Source organism: Vigna radiata, chromosome 5 (assembly GCF_000741045.1).
Source record: "Vigna radiata var. radiata cultivar VC1973A chromosome 5, Vradiata_ver6, whole genome shotgun sequence".
NCBI classification, from domain to species: Eukaryota; Viridiplantae; Streptophyta; class Magnoliopsida; order Fabales; family Fabaceae; genus Vigna; species Vigna radiata.
The window spans coordinates 15,721,105-15,743,310 of NC_028355.1; the positions used below are offsets into that span (position 1 = coordinate 15,721,105).

Below are 22,206 nucleotides of genomic sequence, written 5' to 3' on the forward strand. Positions count from 1 at the left end.
AATTCAAATTCATACACCATCTTCTATATTTAATACTAATTATATATTCATACAGGATTAAATATATTTATTCGTCTTAAACTATCATCAAAAAATATTTTCATTTTAAAATTAAAATATACACTTATTCAGAAAAATATTTTTTTCAGTTAAGAGTCTTCGACGTATAAAAAAATTTAATTTTTTTTATAGAAAAAGGTGTTACATTACTATGAAAAATAGAGATTATTAATCGCCGTCATCTAAATTAATTAATTTAATTTTTATTCATAAAAGATATTATAAATGACTTAATATTTTATATATTTTCTCGTTTAGATTTTTTTGTTAGTAATAAATATAATTTGTTTATGTTTTATAAAGTGTAATCCTTGTCATGAGTTTGATGTCATTTTTTCATGTTTTGTATTTTTTTTCTCATGTAATGATAAATTAATAATGAATTTTGGAACATAAGCATAATTTATATGATAAAACTTATAATAATGTTTAGTATGAGTTTATTTTAAAAAAATAAGATTATATTTTAATTTATCATGAATTTAGTTCTTCGTGTTTTATATTCTTTTATTTGTTTTTTAAATTTCATATAGGGTTAAATATGTTTTTAGTCCCTATACTTTGAGGCAATTTTGGTTTTAGTCCATTTTCAAACTATGGTACAATTTAGTCCTTCAACTTTAGAAAAGTCTGATTTTAGTCTTTTTTACCAATTTTTTTAACTTTATTTCTTGTTTCAAGCACGTTTCTTAGTTAACATTGAAGTAAAAATGTGTCAAACAGTGTAAATAATCCAAATGCTATAATGAAACGTGTTTGAAACAACAAATAAAGTTAAAAAAAATTGGTAAAAAAGACTAAAACCAGAGTTTTCTAAAGTTGAAGGACTAAATTGTACTATAGTTTGAAAATGGACTAAAACCAAAATCGCCCCAAAACATAGGGACTAAAAACATATTTAACCCTTTCATATATTATGTTTAACATGATTTTACTTTAAAAAAATAAGATTATATATAAATTTAAAAATATAATTTGTATAATAATTAAAAAAATCATTTAACTGTTTAATATAAAGAAAACAAAAAATAAATAGAAAGTTAGAGAATCTGTGTAATTAATGATGTGAAGAAAATGAGGATAAATTGTTTTATGAAAGAAAGAGAAGGGAACAAGAAGACCAATTAAGTGCGTGTCTATTTCCATTAATGCTGAGCTCACTTGAGATGATATAATTATTATATTAAAAATATTATTTGGTATACCTAATTTTTTATATTTATTTGATATTATTTTTATTTTAAAAGAAAATACAAAAATTTATATTTTTATAATTATTTTATTTTTAAATAGGTGTAAATGTGTGATAATAACATTTCTTTTCATATATATATATATATATATATATATATATATATATATATATATATATATATATATATATATATATGAGCAGATTTTAATTGTGGAAGAGCATAGAAAAACGATAATCACGGTCTTTGGAATAATCGAGTTTGAAATCTATCTGTTAAAAGTTGTAATTCAAACTGCGAATAATCGCTTTTGACTTTTGTTTCACCACAATGGAAACATTTGAAAATGCCGCCAAATACACTTTCAAATTCATCAAACCATCATAATAAGTCAAATCTTGGTGGATATACTTTTGAATATATAATATAACAAGCTCTAATATGTGTATATTTTATAATGATAAAAAATATTTTTATTAAATTAAAATATTAAGATGTTAATTATAATTTAAACGATTTCCTTTTTTAATACCCGTTTTTATTTTTATTTACTTAAATGACTTATATTTCAATTTATTTACCAAAATATATCATTATTTGGACGGAATAATCGTTAGCTGTGAATCCACTTCACATCACCATCAAACTCATTTCTCAACAATACGTGGATCAGAGATGAGTAGGATTTCTAAATTAATCTTTTTAATTTAATTTTTTGTTTTCTTTTAAAAATTCTTTTAATTTTTTAAAATATAGATATTTTTAAATTATTAATTAATTTAGTTATTTAATTTTATTTAATAAATACAAACATTTTATAATTTATAATCAATTTAGTTATTTAATTTATATTTAATAAGTATACAAATTTCAATAATTCTAATTATTTACTTTTTTATACAAATATTTAATAGTTGTATTTTATTTACTTTTTGACAAAACAATTTTAAAATAGTGATGATTTTATTTTTTAATATGTATTGTAAAATTAATGATTTAATTGAATTATATAATTATTAAATAATAATAATACATTTAATTATACTTGAAGGAAAAAATGAAACTGAAAACTCATAAAAATAATTCAGAAATTCAAAGAAAACCAAAATATAAAAATCTAAAACTGAGGTTACATTTTCTACTAAGATAACAAAAAATACTTTTATCAACGAATATTTTTTTTGTAGATATTTATTATATGTAGATAATGGATATATCTGATTCAGTCCTATGCAAATATCATATTATCTGTATTCACAAGTATTAGTAAAAAAAATTAAAATTAAAATTTAATTAACATTAAAATTTAATTTATATTTTATTGTATTAGATTTAATTAAAATTAAAATTTAATTTATATTATATTTTATATATTTTTTAAAATTTTATTTAAATTTTATTATAGAAATTTTTAAATATATATTTTTAAATATCTATGGATATTTAGAATATTGGTGAGTTTTAAAAAATCCATAAGTTGAAAAATCCGTGAGCGTTTCTTTAAACAGTATTTGAAAGATAATAGAATAAGTAACAGATTGGATTTTTTTTTTACAAGTTAAAAAGCATGTAAACACTATTCGTATAGACGAAATTTATTGTAATTCATTATTTTTTACGTATTTAAACAAATGTAAATCATCATATTTTGTGTTTATTAGTATATGTCTTATATGTTAATGTATGCAAATTGTTTGAATAAATAGTTCAATCTTATATAATTATTTTCACCTTGCAACATTGGTGTTTATTAATTTGTCAACAAAATTTTGACTTACAATTCGAACCAAATGTTAATAGTTGATTTATGTGTGTTTTTTTTATTTTTTTATAGTTTCATAGTGTAGTAAATTCGTGAAATAGTTGAGCGAATAACCATATAATATTAAAGGCTTAATAGCCAATTTTATTCTCAGTTTCGTTGATAAATTTCAATTTAGTTTTTCGTTTTAAAAGTGTTTGAAATGAGTCCTTACTTTCAAAATTTTGAGTCAAATTAGTCCTTTTTGTTAAAGAGAATCAAATGGTCTTAAGGGTTTAATGATTTAGCATAAAAGATATTATTTTATAGATATATCTATAAACCAAATCATCAAGCCTCTAACGTTGTTTGTTTCTGTATGACGAAAGAAACTAACTTGACTCACAATTTTGAAAGTAAGGACTCATTTCAATCACTTTTAAAACGAGGGACTAAATTGAAATTTGTCAACGAAATTGAGGACAAAATTGGCTATTAAACCAATATTAAATGACTATTGTTTTAGGATTATAACATTTTAAAAATTGTTTGTAACCATTATAAAATTTGATGATGGTCACACTATTGAATAAATATGTAAGTATTATCAAACAAAATTATAAATATTTAATTACTTCAGTTTGAACTTTTTTTTACCACGAGATATTATTGATTTTAATGTTAGAACGCTAAGAATACATATTTTTACGTCAATGTGTGATTTACTTTACATATTAAGATATGTTGAATGAATTTATTTTATTCCAATATAAATTATTTTACAGAATAACTTTAACGTGGATGCGTAATAAATCAATTGTTTTACGCTTATGCATAAAAAATCAACTAAGACTTGTAAGTGTATGCATAAATAAAGAACAATGAATTAATGAATACATGTTTTCTATTGCAGGAAACAATTAATCCAAGTGAAAGTTTCCATATGAAAAGTAATATTTTTTAAAAATTAAATAATTTAAAAAAATACTAAAATACACGTACTTAAAATTTAAAAATTAAGATTAAAATAATTTAGAAATAAAATAATCAAGAATAGTAAAATAAAAACAAAAGGGTATATATTTAAAAAAAAAAGTCAATATTTGTCCAGTTAATTTACTATACAGATATTAAATCTAATAAAATGCAATGTTTAACTGTACAGACTGTAGGAAGCAGCTAGCATTACAATGTCAATTTTTACAACTCTTTCCATTTTCTTTTTGTTTTTTTGGAAATAAATACAGTATACCTTGTGAGCAAAATCAAAGGATTTATTTTCAACTCTCCAAATCACCCCGCGCATCCGTAAAATGCCTGCTTTACCATCGATCACTGATCCCCATCGATGTCAACACTTACCAGTCAACTGAATAGAGTACCCTACAATCATTGTAGTACAAAGCTACTAAGGATTAAAGCTCATTCTAGGTTTCTAAAAACTGCTTAATTTAAAAAATTCTGGAGTTTGAGGACCACAGGATTACAGGTTAAGTAATTTAACATGCATATGAAATACAAATTGATGTTGTATCTGCTGCGAACATATAGTTGAGATGACATAAAGCATTTTAATGCAATAGCGCTACCATTTTGGTTGGTTTGTCATTGGTTGAAATTAAGTTAGCCAACTGAATCATTCAAAATCACACAAGCAATACTCAATGGATTGATTTTGCAACATCACTAATGCCAAAAACTGAGGCTTTTTTATTCAGAGATCGAAGTATTTATTGAAAAGTTTATATAAACAGACAGACTTGTAAAGGAATCTGAATATTATCTTAGGTGCAAGAGAAGTGAACAGAGAAGGATTTACCAGCAAACGAAAATTAGCAAACCTTTAGCTTTGAGCGCATTCAAATGGACGCAAGCGTAACGAACCCTCAGGAAAGTCGTGCATTCTAAATGGTTCCAAAAGCTCAAAGGGCCTGCGGATAACAAAATCACTTAACCAAAAAAATATCTAAATAGTTGATTCCTTCTAAAAGCACCAAGGGATAAACCAATATAGTTAAACATAATAACACAAATAAAAAACTAATAATGGATCTACAAATCAAGCCCAATTCAAGAATAATTACAGACATTAAATCCAACCCTCCTGACCACCTGGGCGCACTCTCAAAGATGAGACGTGCAGCCTGCCTATTTCATAATATTCGGTTTAAATGAAACTCTTGTCAAATTAATGATCTCTAAAGTTGGAGGTGATGAGTAATGACCCACAAAATTAAGACGGAAACATTAAGCCAGTTCAGTTAATATAGAAAAAAGGGATATCTCAGTAAGTATTTTTTTTTTTTTAAAAAAAAAGGCTCCCAATATTAAGAGAGGAATGACAGACTAAAATATAAGTCATGCTCATTTTCAATTTCAAAAAAATGAGGTCTAAAATTCTTACAATATAGAATTGCGGCTACGGGATAACTTCTGTTGATTGCTCTCCATAGCAGCCAACACATCACCAGTTTCTGGTCCTGCTGAACCACCAGCTACAGAAGATGGAACAGGGGCACTTGGAGTCCATATCTAGAATAATGTACCCCCAGAAAGCTTCAGAGATTTAAGTTTTTATTCCATTCAATAATTTGCATCATATAGTCATCATTCTCACCTTTATTGTGCTATCAATCCCACTGGTTGCGACAACAAAATCAAATGGATGGCATTGTATACAATTTACAACTGCAGCAACAAGAGGAAAACAGCTACAGGCAGCCAAACAAGAGAAGACTAATAAAACCTGAAAATCTTAAGGAAAACAGTGTTTACCAGATCCATCACCATTTAGAATTTTTATAAGTCTACCAGTACGCTTTTCCCAAATAAACCATCTGCCATCATCACTTCCACTGGCAACATATTCTCCTACAAATAAACATTTGAGATAATCTTGAACAAATTTCCGACTATGCCAGCCCATCTATCAACTCAAAACTCATCAGTTATGTTAGGCACGTACCTCAACAACAAAATAAAGTGCAAAAGGTGTACAGAGAGGAATAAAGAATAAGATAGAGATAAGTAGTCTATTTTTATATAATAAGGGGTCAAGAGGACTGAAGGGTCTTTACTAGAAAGCATTTTCTGGAGAATACAGTAGGTAAACCCTTGTATTCTGACTGCTGTCAGTTCTTGTTAATTAAAGTAAGAAATTAAGAAAATAGAAAAAAGAAAAGAAAAGAACCATATGCCAAAAATTACGACGTAGTATATTTTCCATTTTGGCTTAAGCTTTAAAATCTGTAGGACCAGTACTTGTAAGGATATTTATGGATTCTGTACGTTTTCCACTGCATCGATACACAGATATTTTATCTTCCCATTTCAGCAACTGATATTAAAGTTATTAAAGCCAACTGGTTTTACTATATACATTTCTCCTGTGCAAACAATATAAAGCAACCAAAAGAGAATGGAAGAAAAAAAAAACTATTTGCTTGGTATATGAGGACTCGCTGTGCACAACCAATTCTAATTAGGAAAACCACACACGAAAGAAATATCACACCTCTTTGACCAAGAAAATTGGCCTGTTTTATGTCCGTCCCAATATTGCAATGGCCAATAAATCTCTGTTTCATATCAACAGCTGGTTCAGGCTGCAATATTAACAATACAAAAAAAAAAATTATCCAAAATGTATAAGTAACTTAATATTAGCTCATTAGGTTGCATACCGAAACATTGAAGGTAATGATGATAAGCAATCAAAAGGCTTACAAATAAAACCTAACAAAAAAAAAAACGCACATCAAATGTTGTTGAACCCTTTCCACATAAGACTAACCATTACATTCTTGGATTGTACATTTGAACCAATAGAGAGGAAGAAAAATAAAATGAAGTCATTTAGAAGTGTCAATTTGACCAATGGCCTCTAGGTTAATCCCAACTCACTCCTGAATAAGCCCCCTCTTAAAGTGAGTTAAGATTAAGGCCAAAGTGGGTTTGACCCCAGTACAAAACTTTAACTCCTAAATACCAAACTTGTTGCTTGGGCCAAAGTTCGAGTCAAATCAACTAGTGTTGAAGGTCAACTCAAGTCAGCCCAATCCAGCTCAGATTGATCAGGCAAACTTAGGTTGAGCTCAACTAAGCCAACTTGGTTCAACCATCAATCTTGACCGATTCGTCTCAACTTTCAGCTTGTGCTAGCTCTCAACCTAAGCAAACTAACTCAATTCTTTGGTCCAAGCCGACTTAACTCAATTTGTTGGTTTGACTGACTCACCCCAACCTCTAATCCTAACAGACTCGACTAGACTTTCAATCCAAGCCAACTTAGGTCAACCTTTGGTCTTGGTCAAGTTGATTTTTCAACCGAATTGACTTGAGCTAACCACAACCCATACCTACTCAGCTTAGCATGAGGTGTATATAACTCGACTCAAACTCTATTAAGCTTGGTTTGACCTAAATGTAACTTGACCTTGACCCAACCTAAATGACCTATGTTAACTTGGTCTCGACCCAACCTATTTTTGGATCATAGTGATGAGAAACCACCAACAATGATTATATTTGAAGGTAGAAATATATACCAGATAACATGTTCTACTGCTCTGTGACGAAGATGAAGGTGAATCGCTTGGACCACTAGCACCTGCATTGTCTCTAGAGTCACCTCTTCGGTGAATTCTAACATTTAAACTTCCATGAAGAATATTTGAATCAAGATCTTGTGCCTCGTCACCGGATATTGACGTTTCAAAGTCCAACTCCAATTCTTCATCATAATCAGAATCATCCCTGTCTGATCTAGAACCATCTTGTGGAACATCACCGTTAGCCTCAGGGCGATAGAGTATGTCACTTAATGATAATATTCTTCCACCTCGAATGTCAGACCTTGATGCACCATCATTTGCCTTGCTATTTTTTTCAGCTTCAGCTGTTAAATAAACTAAAATGGTAAAAAAAATAGTATATAATTTCCAATTATAAAGAGCAATATTTGGAAGATAGAATTTTTCTGTATCCAATTTTAGGCAGTTATGAAATGAAGTAACTGTTAAATACTCTATAATATCTTTTGTCAACATAAGAAAAATATAAATCATGTTTAAGGACCTCAATGGGTCACAAAGTTCTTTAGACAACAAGGGTAATCCAAAAAATTTCATTGACATACCTAAAGCAATATCCTTCTTCACATTCTCCACTCTCTCTGCAACTTCAGATTTGAGTGGGGCCAGTGAATGGGAAGCAACAGCAAAATCCAAGGCATCTTCATGTCTACCCAACTGCAACGAAATAACATGTATAATGGGTTTTAAAACTAAGGCAGGTTCTAACAGGGTATACATGACAAACAAACTCCATTTAACTTTTTATCCTTTAGCCATCTCATCTCTTCCCTTGATTGTATTACCTCTTTTACCAAAGATTCTGATAATTTACAAGACTAGAGTTCAGGTTAGATAATTGGCACTGTATGAGTCTTTACTATCTCTGAACACTTGCACATGTTGGTTCAGTAATGGATTCTCCCTCTCTTAATCATGCTCGATCGGGTCATCCTAGTCTTGCCAAGATGTAGCAAGTTGTTCTAGGTTTGTCTGTTATCCAGTTTTTCTTGTGATCATGTTAATTAGGAAAACAAGGTTGTAGTTCTTTCTCTAGAAGTGTCTCACAATGTACTTTGTCTCCTTTTTCCTTGGTTTATTCTGACATTTGAAGACCAAGTCGTGTTAAGACAAATTTAAGTATTTTGTCACTTTTATTAATTAGTCAAGATGTACTTGGCATTAAAAATTGTTGAGTTGTTTTCTATATTTCAAATATTTTAAAATAAAATTAAAAATCAACTTGAAATTTCTACCCAAACTTATGTAGTGATAATGCCCATGCGTATCTTTCTCACTCTTCAAAATTTTATGGCTTCTCATGCCATTCTTCATCAAACCTCATGCCATTCTTCATCAAACCTTATGTGCTTATACACCTCAACAAAATGGGGTGGCTAAGCACAAGAATTGAAATCTTGTTGAAAGAACTCCCCCATTGTTAATCCATGGTGAGGTTCCTCAACATTTTTGCTCAATGCATGTTTTCTCATTAATTGCATGCCATCTTTGATCTTGGATAACAAAATTCTGCACTCTGTTTGATTTCCTCATGCCATCTCCTAGATCACACGAATGTGTTTTTCTAGGATTCACTATAACACAGAATATAAATGCTTCTTCGCTTCTTTTAACTATTATTTCATTTCAAAAAATATCACATTCAATGAGTCTTCCCTTTACTTTAAGTCTTCTCCTTGTGTGTCTTTATATGCTACAATCAATATCCCAGTTATTGATGAAATAAGTGTTTTCAAAATAGTGAAACTTGGGAGCTTGTTCTATTACCGTTTGGAAAATGTGGTGTTGGTTGTAGGTGGGTTTTTTCCATCAAAATTGTTTCTGATGGTACTATTGATCATCTCAAGCCTCACCTTGTGGCCAAAGGTTAAACACTATTTTTAGATTGGATTGTGATGATACTTTTTTCTCCCGTGGCAAAGATGGCTTTTGTTCACTTATTTATAGTCATGATTGCTCTTTAACAATGACCTTTACCAACTAGAAGTCAAAAATGCTTTCCTTAATGAGCATTTGCAGGAAAAAATTTATATAAAGCAACCTCCAAAGTTGTTTCTTATGGTACTATTGATCATCTCAAGCCTCACCATGTGGCCAAAGGTTAAACACAATTTTTTTATATTGGAATATGATGATATTTTTTCTCTAGTGGCAAAGATGGCTTTTGTTCACTTATTTATAATCATGGTTACTCTTTAACAATGACCTCTTTACATACTAGATGTAAAAAATGTTTTCCTTAATGAGCATTTGGAGGAAGAAATTTATATCCAGCAACCTCCAAGTTTTGTTGCTCAAGTTTTCAGGATGGGTATGCCATCTTCGCAAATCTTTATATGGCCTAAAACAATCTCTTAAGGCTTGGTTTAGAAAATTTAGTTGTGTTCAGCAATTTGGTATGACTCGTTTTTACCATCAATCATGTTCTAGATATTCTATTCAATAGTATATGTTGATGACATTGTCCTTACATACAATGACCACCATGGCATCTCTCAAATGAAACAAAACCTTTGTCAACACTTTCATACCAAAGATCTTCACAAACTTGAATATTTCTTAGGAGGTGCATAGAATATTTTGGAGGAAACTAAGTTGATGAACTCAAAATTTGTTGATACACTCATGAATCCCAATACCAAACTCCTGCCTAATTAGGGAGATCCTTTCTGTAATCCTAAGTACAAAAGATTAGTTAAAAAATTGAACTATATTATTGTTATTCATGTTAACATTTCCTTTGCAGTTAAAGTTGTGAGTCAATTTCTCAATTCCTCATACATTAAAGGAGGTCCTAGAAAAAGTTTGTCATATGTCACAATAATCATACTAAAGTGCTCTTTTATTGAGATGTTGATTGGACATGATCTCCCTTTGATAGAAGGTTTACTTCCAGATATCGTGTCTCCTTGGAAGATCAAGAAACAAATTGTTGTAGCAAGATCTAATGTAGAAGCAAAATCTAGTGTAGATGCTATGACCTCAGACACTTGTGAACTTATTTGGCTTAAACAATTCCTGAAAGAGTTGCAATTTGGAGATGTCACTCAAATGACACTTATATGTGAAAATCAAGATGTTCTTCATAGTAGCTCTAATCTTATCTTTCACGAAAAGACCAAACACATTGGGGTTGACTATCATTTTATTCGAGAAAAGATCATATTCAAAGACATCGAGATTGAGTTTGTTAACTCAAGTGATCAATTAGCATATATTTTATAACCAAGTCTTTATTGAGATCTGGAATTGATTATATTTGGAAGAAGTTTGATATATAAGATTTATATACACCAACTTGAGGGGGGAATGTTATATATTGTTAAGATATCATTATATATTGTTAGTTACAATATTATGTGTTAATTTTAAATGTACCCACCTTAGGTTCTCCTTTTATTTTCCTATCTATAAATACAATTTATGCGAGGATTCCATATTAATATCAATTTTAGATGTTTCCAACTTCACTCTTCTAATACCCAAGTTTTATATTCCCTTGCTAGTCCCAACCTCAACCACCCAAAGACATTAATGATAATTAATAGCAGTATAAAGTATTTCTACCCCAACTATCTCTCCCATTCTCACTACTACGGCAATCCTGTGCAACCAACACAATTTTTTCCATGAAGATCCTTTCATTATCAACTTCATTCATATAAAATTCCCTTTTTCTCTTTTGTTTCTGCTAACAAGAAAAAACTGTATGACTCTGATAATTTATCATATTTTCAAGACTAATAACGAGTCTAAAGAACCAGTATAATGCATTATTTCAAAGTGAAAACATTTTCAAATTTGAAGTTCATACAAAAAAATTACCTGTGACAGTGCTTCTGACATGTAGAACAGTGCTTTATAGGAGGAATTATCAATTTTTCTAGCAGCATAGCAGTCTCTTATAGCCATATGAGCATCGTTTTTCCAGTCCCTCTGGATAAAGAGTGAAAAATTAAAAACATGTCAAGTCCAGCAAAAAAGAAAAAAATAAAAAATAAAACTAAACTAAAAGGAGAACGAAATGCTGAGACCCATAATAATAATAACCTTGATCAATAGTGCAGCACGAGTGCACAAGCATTCATGTTTAAGTGCAGACCCAATGATATGGCTATAGCCATTCAAAACCTCATTACATGCCTCAATTCCATAATAGGGTGTCCCATTGTCCAATGATTTCTTAGCATATTTTATCAGTTTCCTGCACTTGTCAAGCTGTAAAACCCAATTAGTCAAGAAAAATATTATGAAAAAGCTAAAGTGACATCTCTTAGATCCCCCCAAAAAAGTAAAAACTTCGTACCTTTGCAGCAATGTTCTTTTTAATAGGAAACCCGTTTGGGAAGACATTAGACACACAAGACTGCAACTCTATCCCATTAACTATCGGAGAGTAAGTCATCATCTTTGATACGTCACCTGAAGTATATTGCATCTCGTTCACTCCAGCTGCACAACAAAAAATATTAAGTACTATCTCACCTTTAAAATCTATAAACATAGAAACCAAAACATAACGGAATGGAAGTTACTGCAGTAACACGGTCATAGAAAGTTGAGAATATCCAAATCCACACAATAATCAAAACTTAGAAAATAACTGACATATCATCAGAGAAAACCTGTCAGCAAATGAAATAAATACTGCCTTCCAAAGGCATATTTAATAAATTGGAACTCTGCTGAGGTCTTCAAAAGATGTACTGTTAGGATATAGGATGATATAAATAGAGTTCTTTTACCGTGTAGGGGGGAGGAATTTTCTTACTATTTTGTAAACAGGTCTTGGACTTTGTTGAGGGGGATTAGGCCTCCGCTAGGGCTAAGAGGGGGATTAGGCCTCCATTAGCGCTACCTGTGTACCTTCTTTCATTATCAATACAGAAACCATTGTTTTGCAGTGTCACTTCTTGTTCGTTAATTCGAGAGTGTTTGTTCTAGTTAGGTTTCCAATTCAGGAACCTAACAAAGTGGTCCGACACTGCCGGATATCCTTAGGAGAGGGGTCAAGAACGGATCAAGAAGTGGTCAAGAAAGGGAGGAAGCATGGAAGGAAGAGACAATTCTTGGGAAAGGAGGATCAGCGAACAAGAAATATGCAAGAAATATGCAAGAAATGCGGCAGGAAACCAGAGAACTCTTACGAGTTTTTGGAGGAAGGCGGTGGAACCAGGAAAAGGGATTAGGAGGCAGTCTGGGGTCTGTAGATGATCAACGTACTGTTAACGAAAATCAGAGAAGGAGAAGGGAATGCTCGGGGAGGAACGAGAGCGAAGACGAAAGGGGGAAAAATTAAGCGCATTAGATGGAATATTGGAGGAACGAATGGCGGCAAGGGAGCGTCAATGGATGGACGCAAGGCGGAGATGGAGTCGTCAAGGGAGGAAATGAAGGCGAAAAAGACGGCAATTCAACAAGACTCGACAACCACATGCCAGGATTTTCAAGAAGTGAGGCGATTATCGGGGGGACAATACCGCATTCAAGGGGAACAATCCGACTACAGCTCCGTTAATGAGAATCAGCGACGGGGAGAGGAGGAAGACGGAGGAAGAGGTGTCGAAAATCAACCAGAGGGGCAGAAACAGTGGCGGAAACAGGTGACGCTACCCATCTTCGAGGGGATCGATCCCCTGAACTGGCTCCATCACGCAGAGATATTTTTCGAACTTCAAGGAACAGCGGAGGAGGAGAAAGTGCGACTCGCGTGCATGAACATGGAGCACAGTGCGGGGTTCTGGGTCAGAGTCTAGAAGGAGAAAGCCAAGAATCGTTCTTGGGATGGGTTGAAGGAAGCGCTAATAATAAGGTTCGGAACCGCTGTTGAGCGGTTGGAGGCTTTCAAACGGAAGGAAGCGAACGGTTCGAAAGTGAACAGAAGAGAACTGCCAACTCCGAACGTGAGAGGACGGGAGGAACCGAACGGTCGTACATTGACATTCAAAGGCCGAACGGTTGAAGGTAGCAAGAAGGAACCCGTTAGCTCCATTTTTACCGAGCAGTCAGAGGATAAAGAGGTGGAGACGGAGGAAGCTGAGACTGAAATATACCAGAAACAGAGGGAGAGGCCCGCTTTATCGGCTGGAGGTTTCACTCAGCCACAAATGATGAAGCCGAACAGGGTGATTAGGGGCCGAACGGGTATGAATTTTGAGCTCAGAGAAGTAGCGGTCATCCGTGGTGTGGAGTGGCTATCGAAACTCGGAAGATGACGTTGGATTGGAGCAAGTTGAAGATGACGGAGATAATAGTGCAGAGGAACTCCACTTTGGAAAGAAGAGTGGTGGGCCCCAGGGCTTTAGTAAAAATGGATGAAGTGGCAGCGGGGCTATTGGTATTGGGCTCAATTGAGTCCAGAGAAAGCAGCCCGAATTATTTGGGCCTCATCGACAAACTAAAAAGGGAGATAGAGTTTTTATTGAACAAGCATGAGGTGGTGTTTTGTGAACCCGTAGGGCTGCCACCTAACGGAGAGAGGGTCACAAGGATGCTGAGAATGCAGTTTTTAAAGAGGCCGAGAAGAAGAAGGAAGAGGAGGAAGCAAAGGATGAAGAAGATGAAGAAGATGAAGAAGCTTTCACATTTTTTCTACAGCCCTAGTTCTGCTCCGACAATGGCGATGACGTTTAGGGTGCGAAACTTTGACCTCCGCCCTCTCATTCTTTCATCTCTCTTGACTATCACCTCTACCAAGGTATTCATCGGGGAGCCATTATCACCCAAACCTCCAAACCTGAATTGGAGGGCTATTACCAGAGGGTTCCATTCTTATGGGTACACGATGATGAGGAGGAGCCATGCAATCAAGCCTTCCATTTCCAACCTTGAGGACAAGGTTGTTTGGAAGGGGGGTGTAATGTTAGGATATAGGATGATATAAATAGAGTTCTTTTACCGTGTAGGGGGGAGGAATTTTCTTACTATTTTGTAAACAGGTCTTGGACTTTGTTGAGGGGGATTAGGCCTCCGCTAGGGCTAAGAGGGGGATTAGNCCTCCATTAGCGCTACCTGTGTACCTTCTTTCATTATCAATACAGAAACCATTGTTTTGCAGTGTTACTTCTTGTTCGTTAATTCAAGAGTGTTTGTTCTAGTTAGGTTTCCAATTCAGGAACCTAACATGTACTGTGAGTTCCAGTAGAAAAAGCTAAACAAAGTGTAAAAGATATGCAGAATTAGCGTGTACCACATATCATGGAAACATCAAAGTGAAATTAAGTATCATCGGCCTCTTCAAAACACAAGAAAAAAAAAACAAAAAACAAAATAAAGGAAATTCACTATTCAAGCTTCATTCCATTATTTAAAGTCTCAACACCTTCTAACCAAGAGTTCATAAAACAACACATTACACTTGTGTATCTGATAATGTGACATAAAGGTTACAGCTAAAACAAGTATAGCATAACCAAATAAAATGACAAGTAACTGTCAGGAAATGAAAGAACTTATATAATTTACCCATATCTCAAGTTGAACAAACAAAAAACACATTATCTTATACTACTTGTGAAAAATAAATAAACAAGAAATGAAGAATCAAGGTTCAAAACTTTACCATGATTTACATTCATCAGGTAAGCATGCTCTCCGCTATAGCTGAGGAGAACCTCATGTCCATCAGGACTGAATGTAACATGAGTTAAGTGTAAGCTTGGATGTCCCTGTAAAACGGATACAATTTGAGAGAGAGAAAAAATGGACTGAAGTGTTATAAAGACTTACACGTCCAAAACACACCATATACCAAGGGGGAAAATGAGAAAATCAATAAAACATAAAGCACGTAGGGCATTTGGTATGAAGAATGAAAAATGAACATTACAAACTCACTTTATTTTGGTTTAGAGAGTTTGGAGAATAGACATAGGAAATACTATTGATATTTGCAACCCGAGTATTTTTTAATATGTGTAGACTACTATGTATCTTAGGTTCTTTTCCAAAAAACACTTGTTTAAAATTAACATCACCAATATCCCAAGGAAAAACTGCCGCCACCATAGTCACAGCTGTCATTTCCCTCACGAGACATTAATATTTCCCTGAATACCACCATCTCCTAAGACACAAATATGCCCAACCCAACAGTGGATGTTGGTGTGTAAAAATACTGTTGTTTGATGAGGATACCCAAAGGGTAAGTAGGTGGAATTCAACACAGTAGCAATCCCACTTAGCCCTCTAGGATAAAATAGAATTCCCAATGTTGTTGTAAATTGCATTGCCTTCAACATTAATGAAACATGAAAGGTTGTCAAACTCAAGTTTATGTAAACTCATGGATGCACTTAAAAGGGTTAGCTATATGAGAGGAAAAAGATCTTGATTGGATTTGAAAACAGTGCATACATACACACATGCATATACATACACACACATATGTATGTATATACACACACATATATGTAAGTATATACATATATACACACATGCATATATAAACACACACACATATGCATATATATACATACACACACACACATATATATATTGGTTGTGGTTATACACATTAGAGGATTCTATCACATGAATATGTGTCATTCCTTTCTTCAACAGCAATATAAACACTTAAAGAATTGATAATCACATATATGTAAAGCCAAGGACTCACACGATCAGAAAGATGCATTGGACAAAAATAATTAACACAAGGAGGAGGAGACATTCTTTTTCGACATGAGCTTAGAGGTGGCAGCATCCTTCTATCATATAACCGTGCAAAGGCATCACTACAAGATATAGAAAGTCTAAAATCAGTTTCGAAATAAAAAAGACGAATTAATTAACACAATTAATTACCAGAAATATTTACCTCCCACCAACAAGGAGCAAATGCGGCCTAGTTGAACTAATATCACAAGACTTTAAAGAAAGGACTTGTTTAGGAGGATCAGCAAGTGATCTTTTAGAACCACTTCGTAAGTCAAGCTGACATTAAACATGAAAATCAGTTAATGAGAAAAAAAAAACAAGGACTCCAACTTTTGAAAACAATGATCATAGATAACCAGCTTCCTGGCTAACTTGCAGTACAAAAATACAAAAACTACACTCTGCAAAGATTATAAACATACTAACTATTACTAGAGCCATTTAATTTCTGAATGTTTTAAGAAGAGGCAATAATGATAGCATCATGAGATCAAGGATGCAACCAAGATCTCAAGCATAGAATTAACAATTCCCTTGAGATGCCTTAGTCATATAGGTTTTCCATGCGGAGTTATAATTTAGGATGTAAATTAGCTACCATAATAACTCGTGACAGTTTGGGAAAACAGGACAAAATGTCAGAGGAGTGATTTGGATTTTGACTACTTCTACAATCGCATTAGTGTAAAATGCATAATAAATAATATAAAAAAACATTTCCTTAATAAAAACAAAAAAAAAACACGGAAATTTAATCACGTAGTTACATTCAACATTATTGCAGGTAAAAATATACTCCTGCAACCTACCTCGGTGAAAAGACTTGAATGGGAAGTTCTCATTTTAATGAAAAAGAATCAGCTCACTGATGAGACCGACATAAATGGTAATGTTGATTCAGATGCTCTGGATAGCAGATGAATTATTCTAAGAAAACCAATTGGTAATTTGGCAAAATCAAATATTACAGAAATGGAGGATATTCAGTTTTCCCATATCACATATATGCAAGGAGGAGCTGTAAATTTTAAATTTACAATTCTGCTCAGATGTTCATGTCAGACAAGGTTCAAATGCATTCAAAATCGTATGTATGAATACAACTGAGTTAAACCACTTACAAGAATATTTCGACACTCTTGGTGTGAAGACCCAGCTGGAGGACAAGAGGTACCTTCCCGAAAATCATGTTGTCTCAATGTCCCATCTTCACTAGCACTCCATACTACATTAGGGTTGCCATTTTCAACCTGCAAAAAGTAATAAGGAAGACGTGAAAACTAACATTATTTAGCCTAAATTAGGCATTCCTACATAGGTTTTGTTTTATTTCCTTTAACGTCATTGATCTAATGCTATTCAAACTATGCTAAATTAGTAAATTCTTAGACCACATAACTTACAGCCAATTTCTTGACTCTTCGAGCATGGCATTGGTAAAGTGCAGATGGAGCAATGATTGAATTGTCGCTAGATCCACTCCCACTTAGGCGAGACAAGTTAAATAAACGGACCTGGCAAAATAAATAAATAAAAAATTGAGAATTAAAACTGAATTACCCATTAAAATTATTTGAGAATCACAATACTACTTCAGCATCTCCGGCTCCAGAAGCTACAAGCTCATCAGAAGTTTCTGGTATAAACTTAGTACAGAATATATTTGCTGTATGTCCTGTGTCAATTGAATGTAGAAGTTTTCTACCAGAATAGCTCCAAATATTGATCTGCAAAATTTCAGGGAAACAATTAACTGCCTTTGTGCTGCTGGAGAAGACCATGAGGAAGTTATAAACCAAAAAAAGAAAGTCTAAATATGGATCTGCAAAATTTCAGGTAAACAATTAGTTGCCTTCTACTGCTAGAGAAGATCAAAAGGAAGTTATAAACAACAAACAGAAAGGCTAAAGATTGATCTGCAAAATTTTGGAAGCAATTAATTGCCTTCTGGAGAAGACAAAGAGGAAGTTATAAAACAAAAAGGCTGTAATAATTTTCTCTATGACTCTACCAGTCTGTTTGCTATCTTTGGACAGTTAAGACTGAACTTATCAAACTACTCACGACTCAATTATAAAACTAAACTATATCAGACAAAGCAATCAAAGAATCATTCTAAGTAGTTCGATGCTTTTTTTTTATCATTCTCTATTTTGTTTGAAAATAAATCACAAACAACTGTGAGAGAACTAGATGCAAGCATAATATATCAAAGAGATGGCAAAGTCTTTAGTAGTAGACGTAGCAAAAGGGGAGTAATAGGCCAATTTAATCATGGACAAAGAAAACTAATTATCCTTCCCATTTTGTTAAATCTTACAGCTACAATCTAGTATGTGTAGATGAGACTGCAATACAAATGAAATTAAAAATGAATGGCTTACCCGAGTATCATCTGATCCGGATATCAACAATGTACCTTTTGAATTCCAAGCCACCGCATTGACACAGCCAAGGTGGCCCTATTCAGACAAGGAGAAAAACGATACACAGTGAGGTCATCAAACAAAATTAGGGTGTATAGATTATTTGTTTTCGAGGTAATGAGGGACATAGAAAATGAAGCAATCAGCTACAGAAATATGAAGAGAATGTTCGTTGAAATGCATGGGTAGTGCAAACAATTTTAAGAAATTCTCCCTTTCTCAAGAAGTCTAATCAATATATGTATCATCATATAATAAAAGTTTTAAATTGCGGGATATTGCTAACAAGTGTACGGTATGTGGCCAAAGTTGTGATTGTGCTACGGTTGTGGTGGCCCAGAAAACTAGATGTTCCGTCCAAGATCACAATTGCAGACCGTTTTCAAAACATTAAATATAGTGTACAACGATTTGTCAAAGACAAGATGGAGTATAAAAGGATTATATGCCTTTACCTTCTACGATCACTTGAGGCACTTCAAAATATACATTTTTTTGTGCATTCCTTCAAATATTCAATATTCTGTAAACATGTGTAGCATAAAGTGCTCGAATTGCCTAAACCCAAACGCAGGTTACGATAAAACAAGAAATCAAGATGAAGACGAACACCCAATTTCAGTTACTTAACTTAAGGTGCCAACAAAAACACACAAAAACATGCATATGATCGAATAACATTTCGGGAGAATATCACACGGACGCTATTCCAATTCAATGCTCACATATGACAGAAACTACTACGATGCTTAAGTAAATTAAGATACGTTACCAACCTCTAACTCCCTTTCTTGAGAAAGCCTCCGAATGAGAGAGGAATGAGTCTGCAAAGTGTGATTAACATCCTAAAGAAAACAAGAGGAACATTCACGGGTCAAGAATCATAAGATACCGCAAAAATCACGAACGAAAATCAGAGCACCCAACGAAAATCGCCATGCACGAGATTGAGAATTGGAATTGGCAAGATTCTTAATCGCGTAGTATGGAGACGCTTTGAATTTGATGAAGAGAGAAAAGGAAGAAGAATACCAGTGGCGAGTTGAGATATCGAGAGTCAAGAATCGCGTGTATGTTGCCATCGCGAAAGGGAATGGAATCCATGGCAGAAGGCTGTGTTTGGCTGCGGTGAGAGAAATTTAGAGCAAGAAATCAGTCCCTCACTGGGTCACTCCACGGCCGTGGCGTGAATGTCATCAATTGGTGCTCATGCGGTTACACTCACAATCCTTCCAAACACTTCTTTTCTCTTCTCTTCCAGGTTTCTTTTTATTTTATATATTTATATATTATTTATACAACTGAAAAGAAAGTGTAACAGTGTCAGCTTAAATAAATAAATAAATAAAAATGGTAGGTTTTTATTTATTAAATTATAAAATAGAAAAATGGGAGGAGCATGAGGTTTATTTGGACAGATGAAAGAGCGAAGGAGTGAGGTGTTGCGTGATATGTAAGCGCCATTCATCCTGGTGCTGGCGAGGGATGATTGGTTCCTATTGTGTTCTGATTTTGCTGGAACGGTACAGCTTTTAAAAGCACTTTAACGTATCTATTTTGGAAATTAGATCTCAGTGCATTTTTCTTTGTTTAAAAATTTAATTAATTTTTGGATATATATTTTTTATTTAACAAAATCTTGATATTTTAATTATTATTGTACTGTACTGTTCATTACACACCAATCAAATCAATGGGAAGAAAATTGATCTCTTTCTATCATGATCTATTAATCATTTAATTAACTTAAACAGAGTAATAATTAAATTTAACAAAATTGAATTATGATTAAGTAGATCCTAATATGAAATTAAAAAAAAAAAAACAATTAACCAAATCGAATGCAACACAAACCAGAAACAGACACCTCCCACCACCAACAGGCACCACTACACAAACAAACCATATCACACTCCACTTTTTTTTTTTTATTAGGGTTATTTTGGTATTTAGGAAATTATGGGATGCTGGAAGAAAACATGGGTACAGGAAGCAATGGTCATAGATCAAATATCTACTATTACCATGACCCGGTCCAGTAATATGTAAATTAACTTTGTGAGTAGAAGATCACCAAAAATAAGAAGGTTTTCCATATAAAATAAAAATAATATTATGTTTAATTAATTGTCTGGATCCATTGTAACACTCCAATTTACTATATAACACTGTTATTAAAATGTAACTTAATATATATTATCTAAAATATATCCAAGTTTTACAGAACACAGTAATAAATATAATATAGCATCATTCAAAATAAAATATATGTCTTATTCTTAGGTAAATTTTTGACGTTTAATATTATATGCATTCGATATAATAAGAGTATAACTTTCACCTTAAACTCATTAAATAACTTGAATTATTATTGAAAAAAAACTAGAATATATGATGACTTATTATTATTATTATTATTATCACAGGTGTAATTCGTCTAAGATAATAAGTTGATCGTGACATTTTCGTAATAAAAGTAATAATTATTATGACAGGTAAAAGAAAATCTCTCACAGTAAATTGACCGATAGTATTTTCATAATGAAAATAATACTTATGATAATTGGTAAAAATGACTTATCATAATATCTGAAAACTTGTTATGATAGATGTAATTGATCCGTCATAATAAGTGAGACGTGATAACAAAATTGAAATTATGTTCAAAACTTATCATGACAAAAATATTTGTCATAGTAAGACTTTATCATCACTATTAATTCAACATTGCTATTGTATATATAAATCCGTAATTTTTATCTTGATTTAGTATCATTCCACATAATCTTCTTCTATTTCTCCTCATGCCTAGTCTCGTGTACATTCTTTCCCATCGTCCACAAGTTGTTGCCTCCCCACACCATCGATGCAAGATGTCATTACCTCTTCACGTCATCGACACGAGACATTGTCATCTCTCACACATTATCGAATAAGATGTTAAGATATGCTAAATATTCTATTAAAGGATATTAGGCAATCAAATATTGTGTTAGTTATAATTTAGATATTATTTTAATTTGTGCAGATTTGTGCACCTGTCATTCCTTTACTAGATGAAGAATTATAGGATCCTTATATGTATATATATGATACTCTACTCTTTGAAATAAAACATCAGAATTATTCTTTAAACCTTTTATTATGGTATCAAGAGCCAAACACTGATATCCTCTACAATATAGGAATCTGTGTTTTTTTTTTCATTGAATATTTCTGATGGCTTCTTCCGATGACAATCAATCGGAAAAACATAATTCTGGAACTTCCGCTGCTTCCAAGAGTTATATTTCTACTGCTGCCGGATTTGTGGCCAAGTCAGGTCTATCTAACTCTGCTCTTAATCTTTCTGTGGTTACTAAGGGTAGTGATTGGATAATTGATTCAGGTACTACTGATCATATGACTTGTGATCCTCATATATTTACTAGTTTTTTCTCTAATTGTTCTAAAAGTGTTATTATTAATGCCAATGGGGTCTCATCTCCTATTGAAGGTATAGGTACTATATCCCTCTCACCCTCCTTATCAATTCC

At 32.7% G+C, this 22,206-nt stretch overlaps 1 protein-coding gene across 3 annotated transcripts; it reads right to left on the reverse strand.

The window, feature by feature from the left end:
- Positions 1–4,056: 4,056 nt before the first annotated feature.
- On the reverse strand, positions 4,057–19,945 carry LOC106762092 (WD and tetratricopeptide repeats protein 1). 3 transcript variants are annotated; one of them, XM_014645802.2, is made up of 20 exons: positions 19,703–19,945; positions 19,447–19,515; positions 18,629–18,706; positions 17,837–17,971; positions 17,648–17,758; positions 17,366–17,494; positions 16,405–16,520; positions 16,204–16,321; positions 15,148–15,253; positions 11,893–12,038; positions 11,637–11,804; positions 11,412–11,522; positions 8,132–8,243; positions 7,542–7,891; positions 6,509–6,599; positions 5,770–5,865; positions 5,612–5,682; positions 5,399–5,526; positions 4,836–4,925; positions 4,057–4,377 (listed from the first exon to the last, which is right to left on the reverse strand). In XM_014645802.2, exons 1-19 carry the CDS (start codon positions 19,772–19,774, stop codon positions 4,838–4,840), a joined length of 2,295 nt encoding a protein of 764 aa, XP_014501288.1. In that variant the 5' UTR covers positions 19,775–19,945; the 3' UTR covers positions 4,057–4,377; positions 4,836–4,837. The 3 variants fall into 3 exon arrangements, with proteins under 3 accessions (XP_014501288.1, XP_014501287.1, XP_022636461.1); XM_014645801.2 differs by having other exon boundaries at positions 4,814–4,925; XM_022780740.1 differs by lacking the exons at positions 18,629–18,706; positions 19,447–19,515; positions 19,703–19,945 and having other exon boundaries at positions 4,814–4,925; positions 17,643–17,758; positions 17,837–17,968.
- Between the last annotated feature and the right edge of the window lie 2,261 nt (positions 19,946–22,206).

Bases quoted from the DNA above. Each gene is read 5' to 3' on its own strand.
- LOC106762092 (XM_014645802.2), bottom strand. From the start codon at position 19,774: ATGGATTCCATTCCCTTTCGCGATGGCAACATACACGCGATTCTTGAC. The intron at 15,254-16,203 runs GTGAGTCCTTGG...TCCGTTTTACAG, and splicing joins CAATGCATCTTTCTGATCGT to GGACATCCAAGCTTACACTT. The intron at 5,683-5,769 runs GTAAACACTGTT...TTGTTGCTGCAG, and splicing joins TCTAAATGGTGATGGATCTG to TTGTAAATTGTATACAATGC.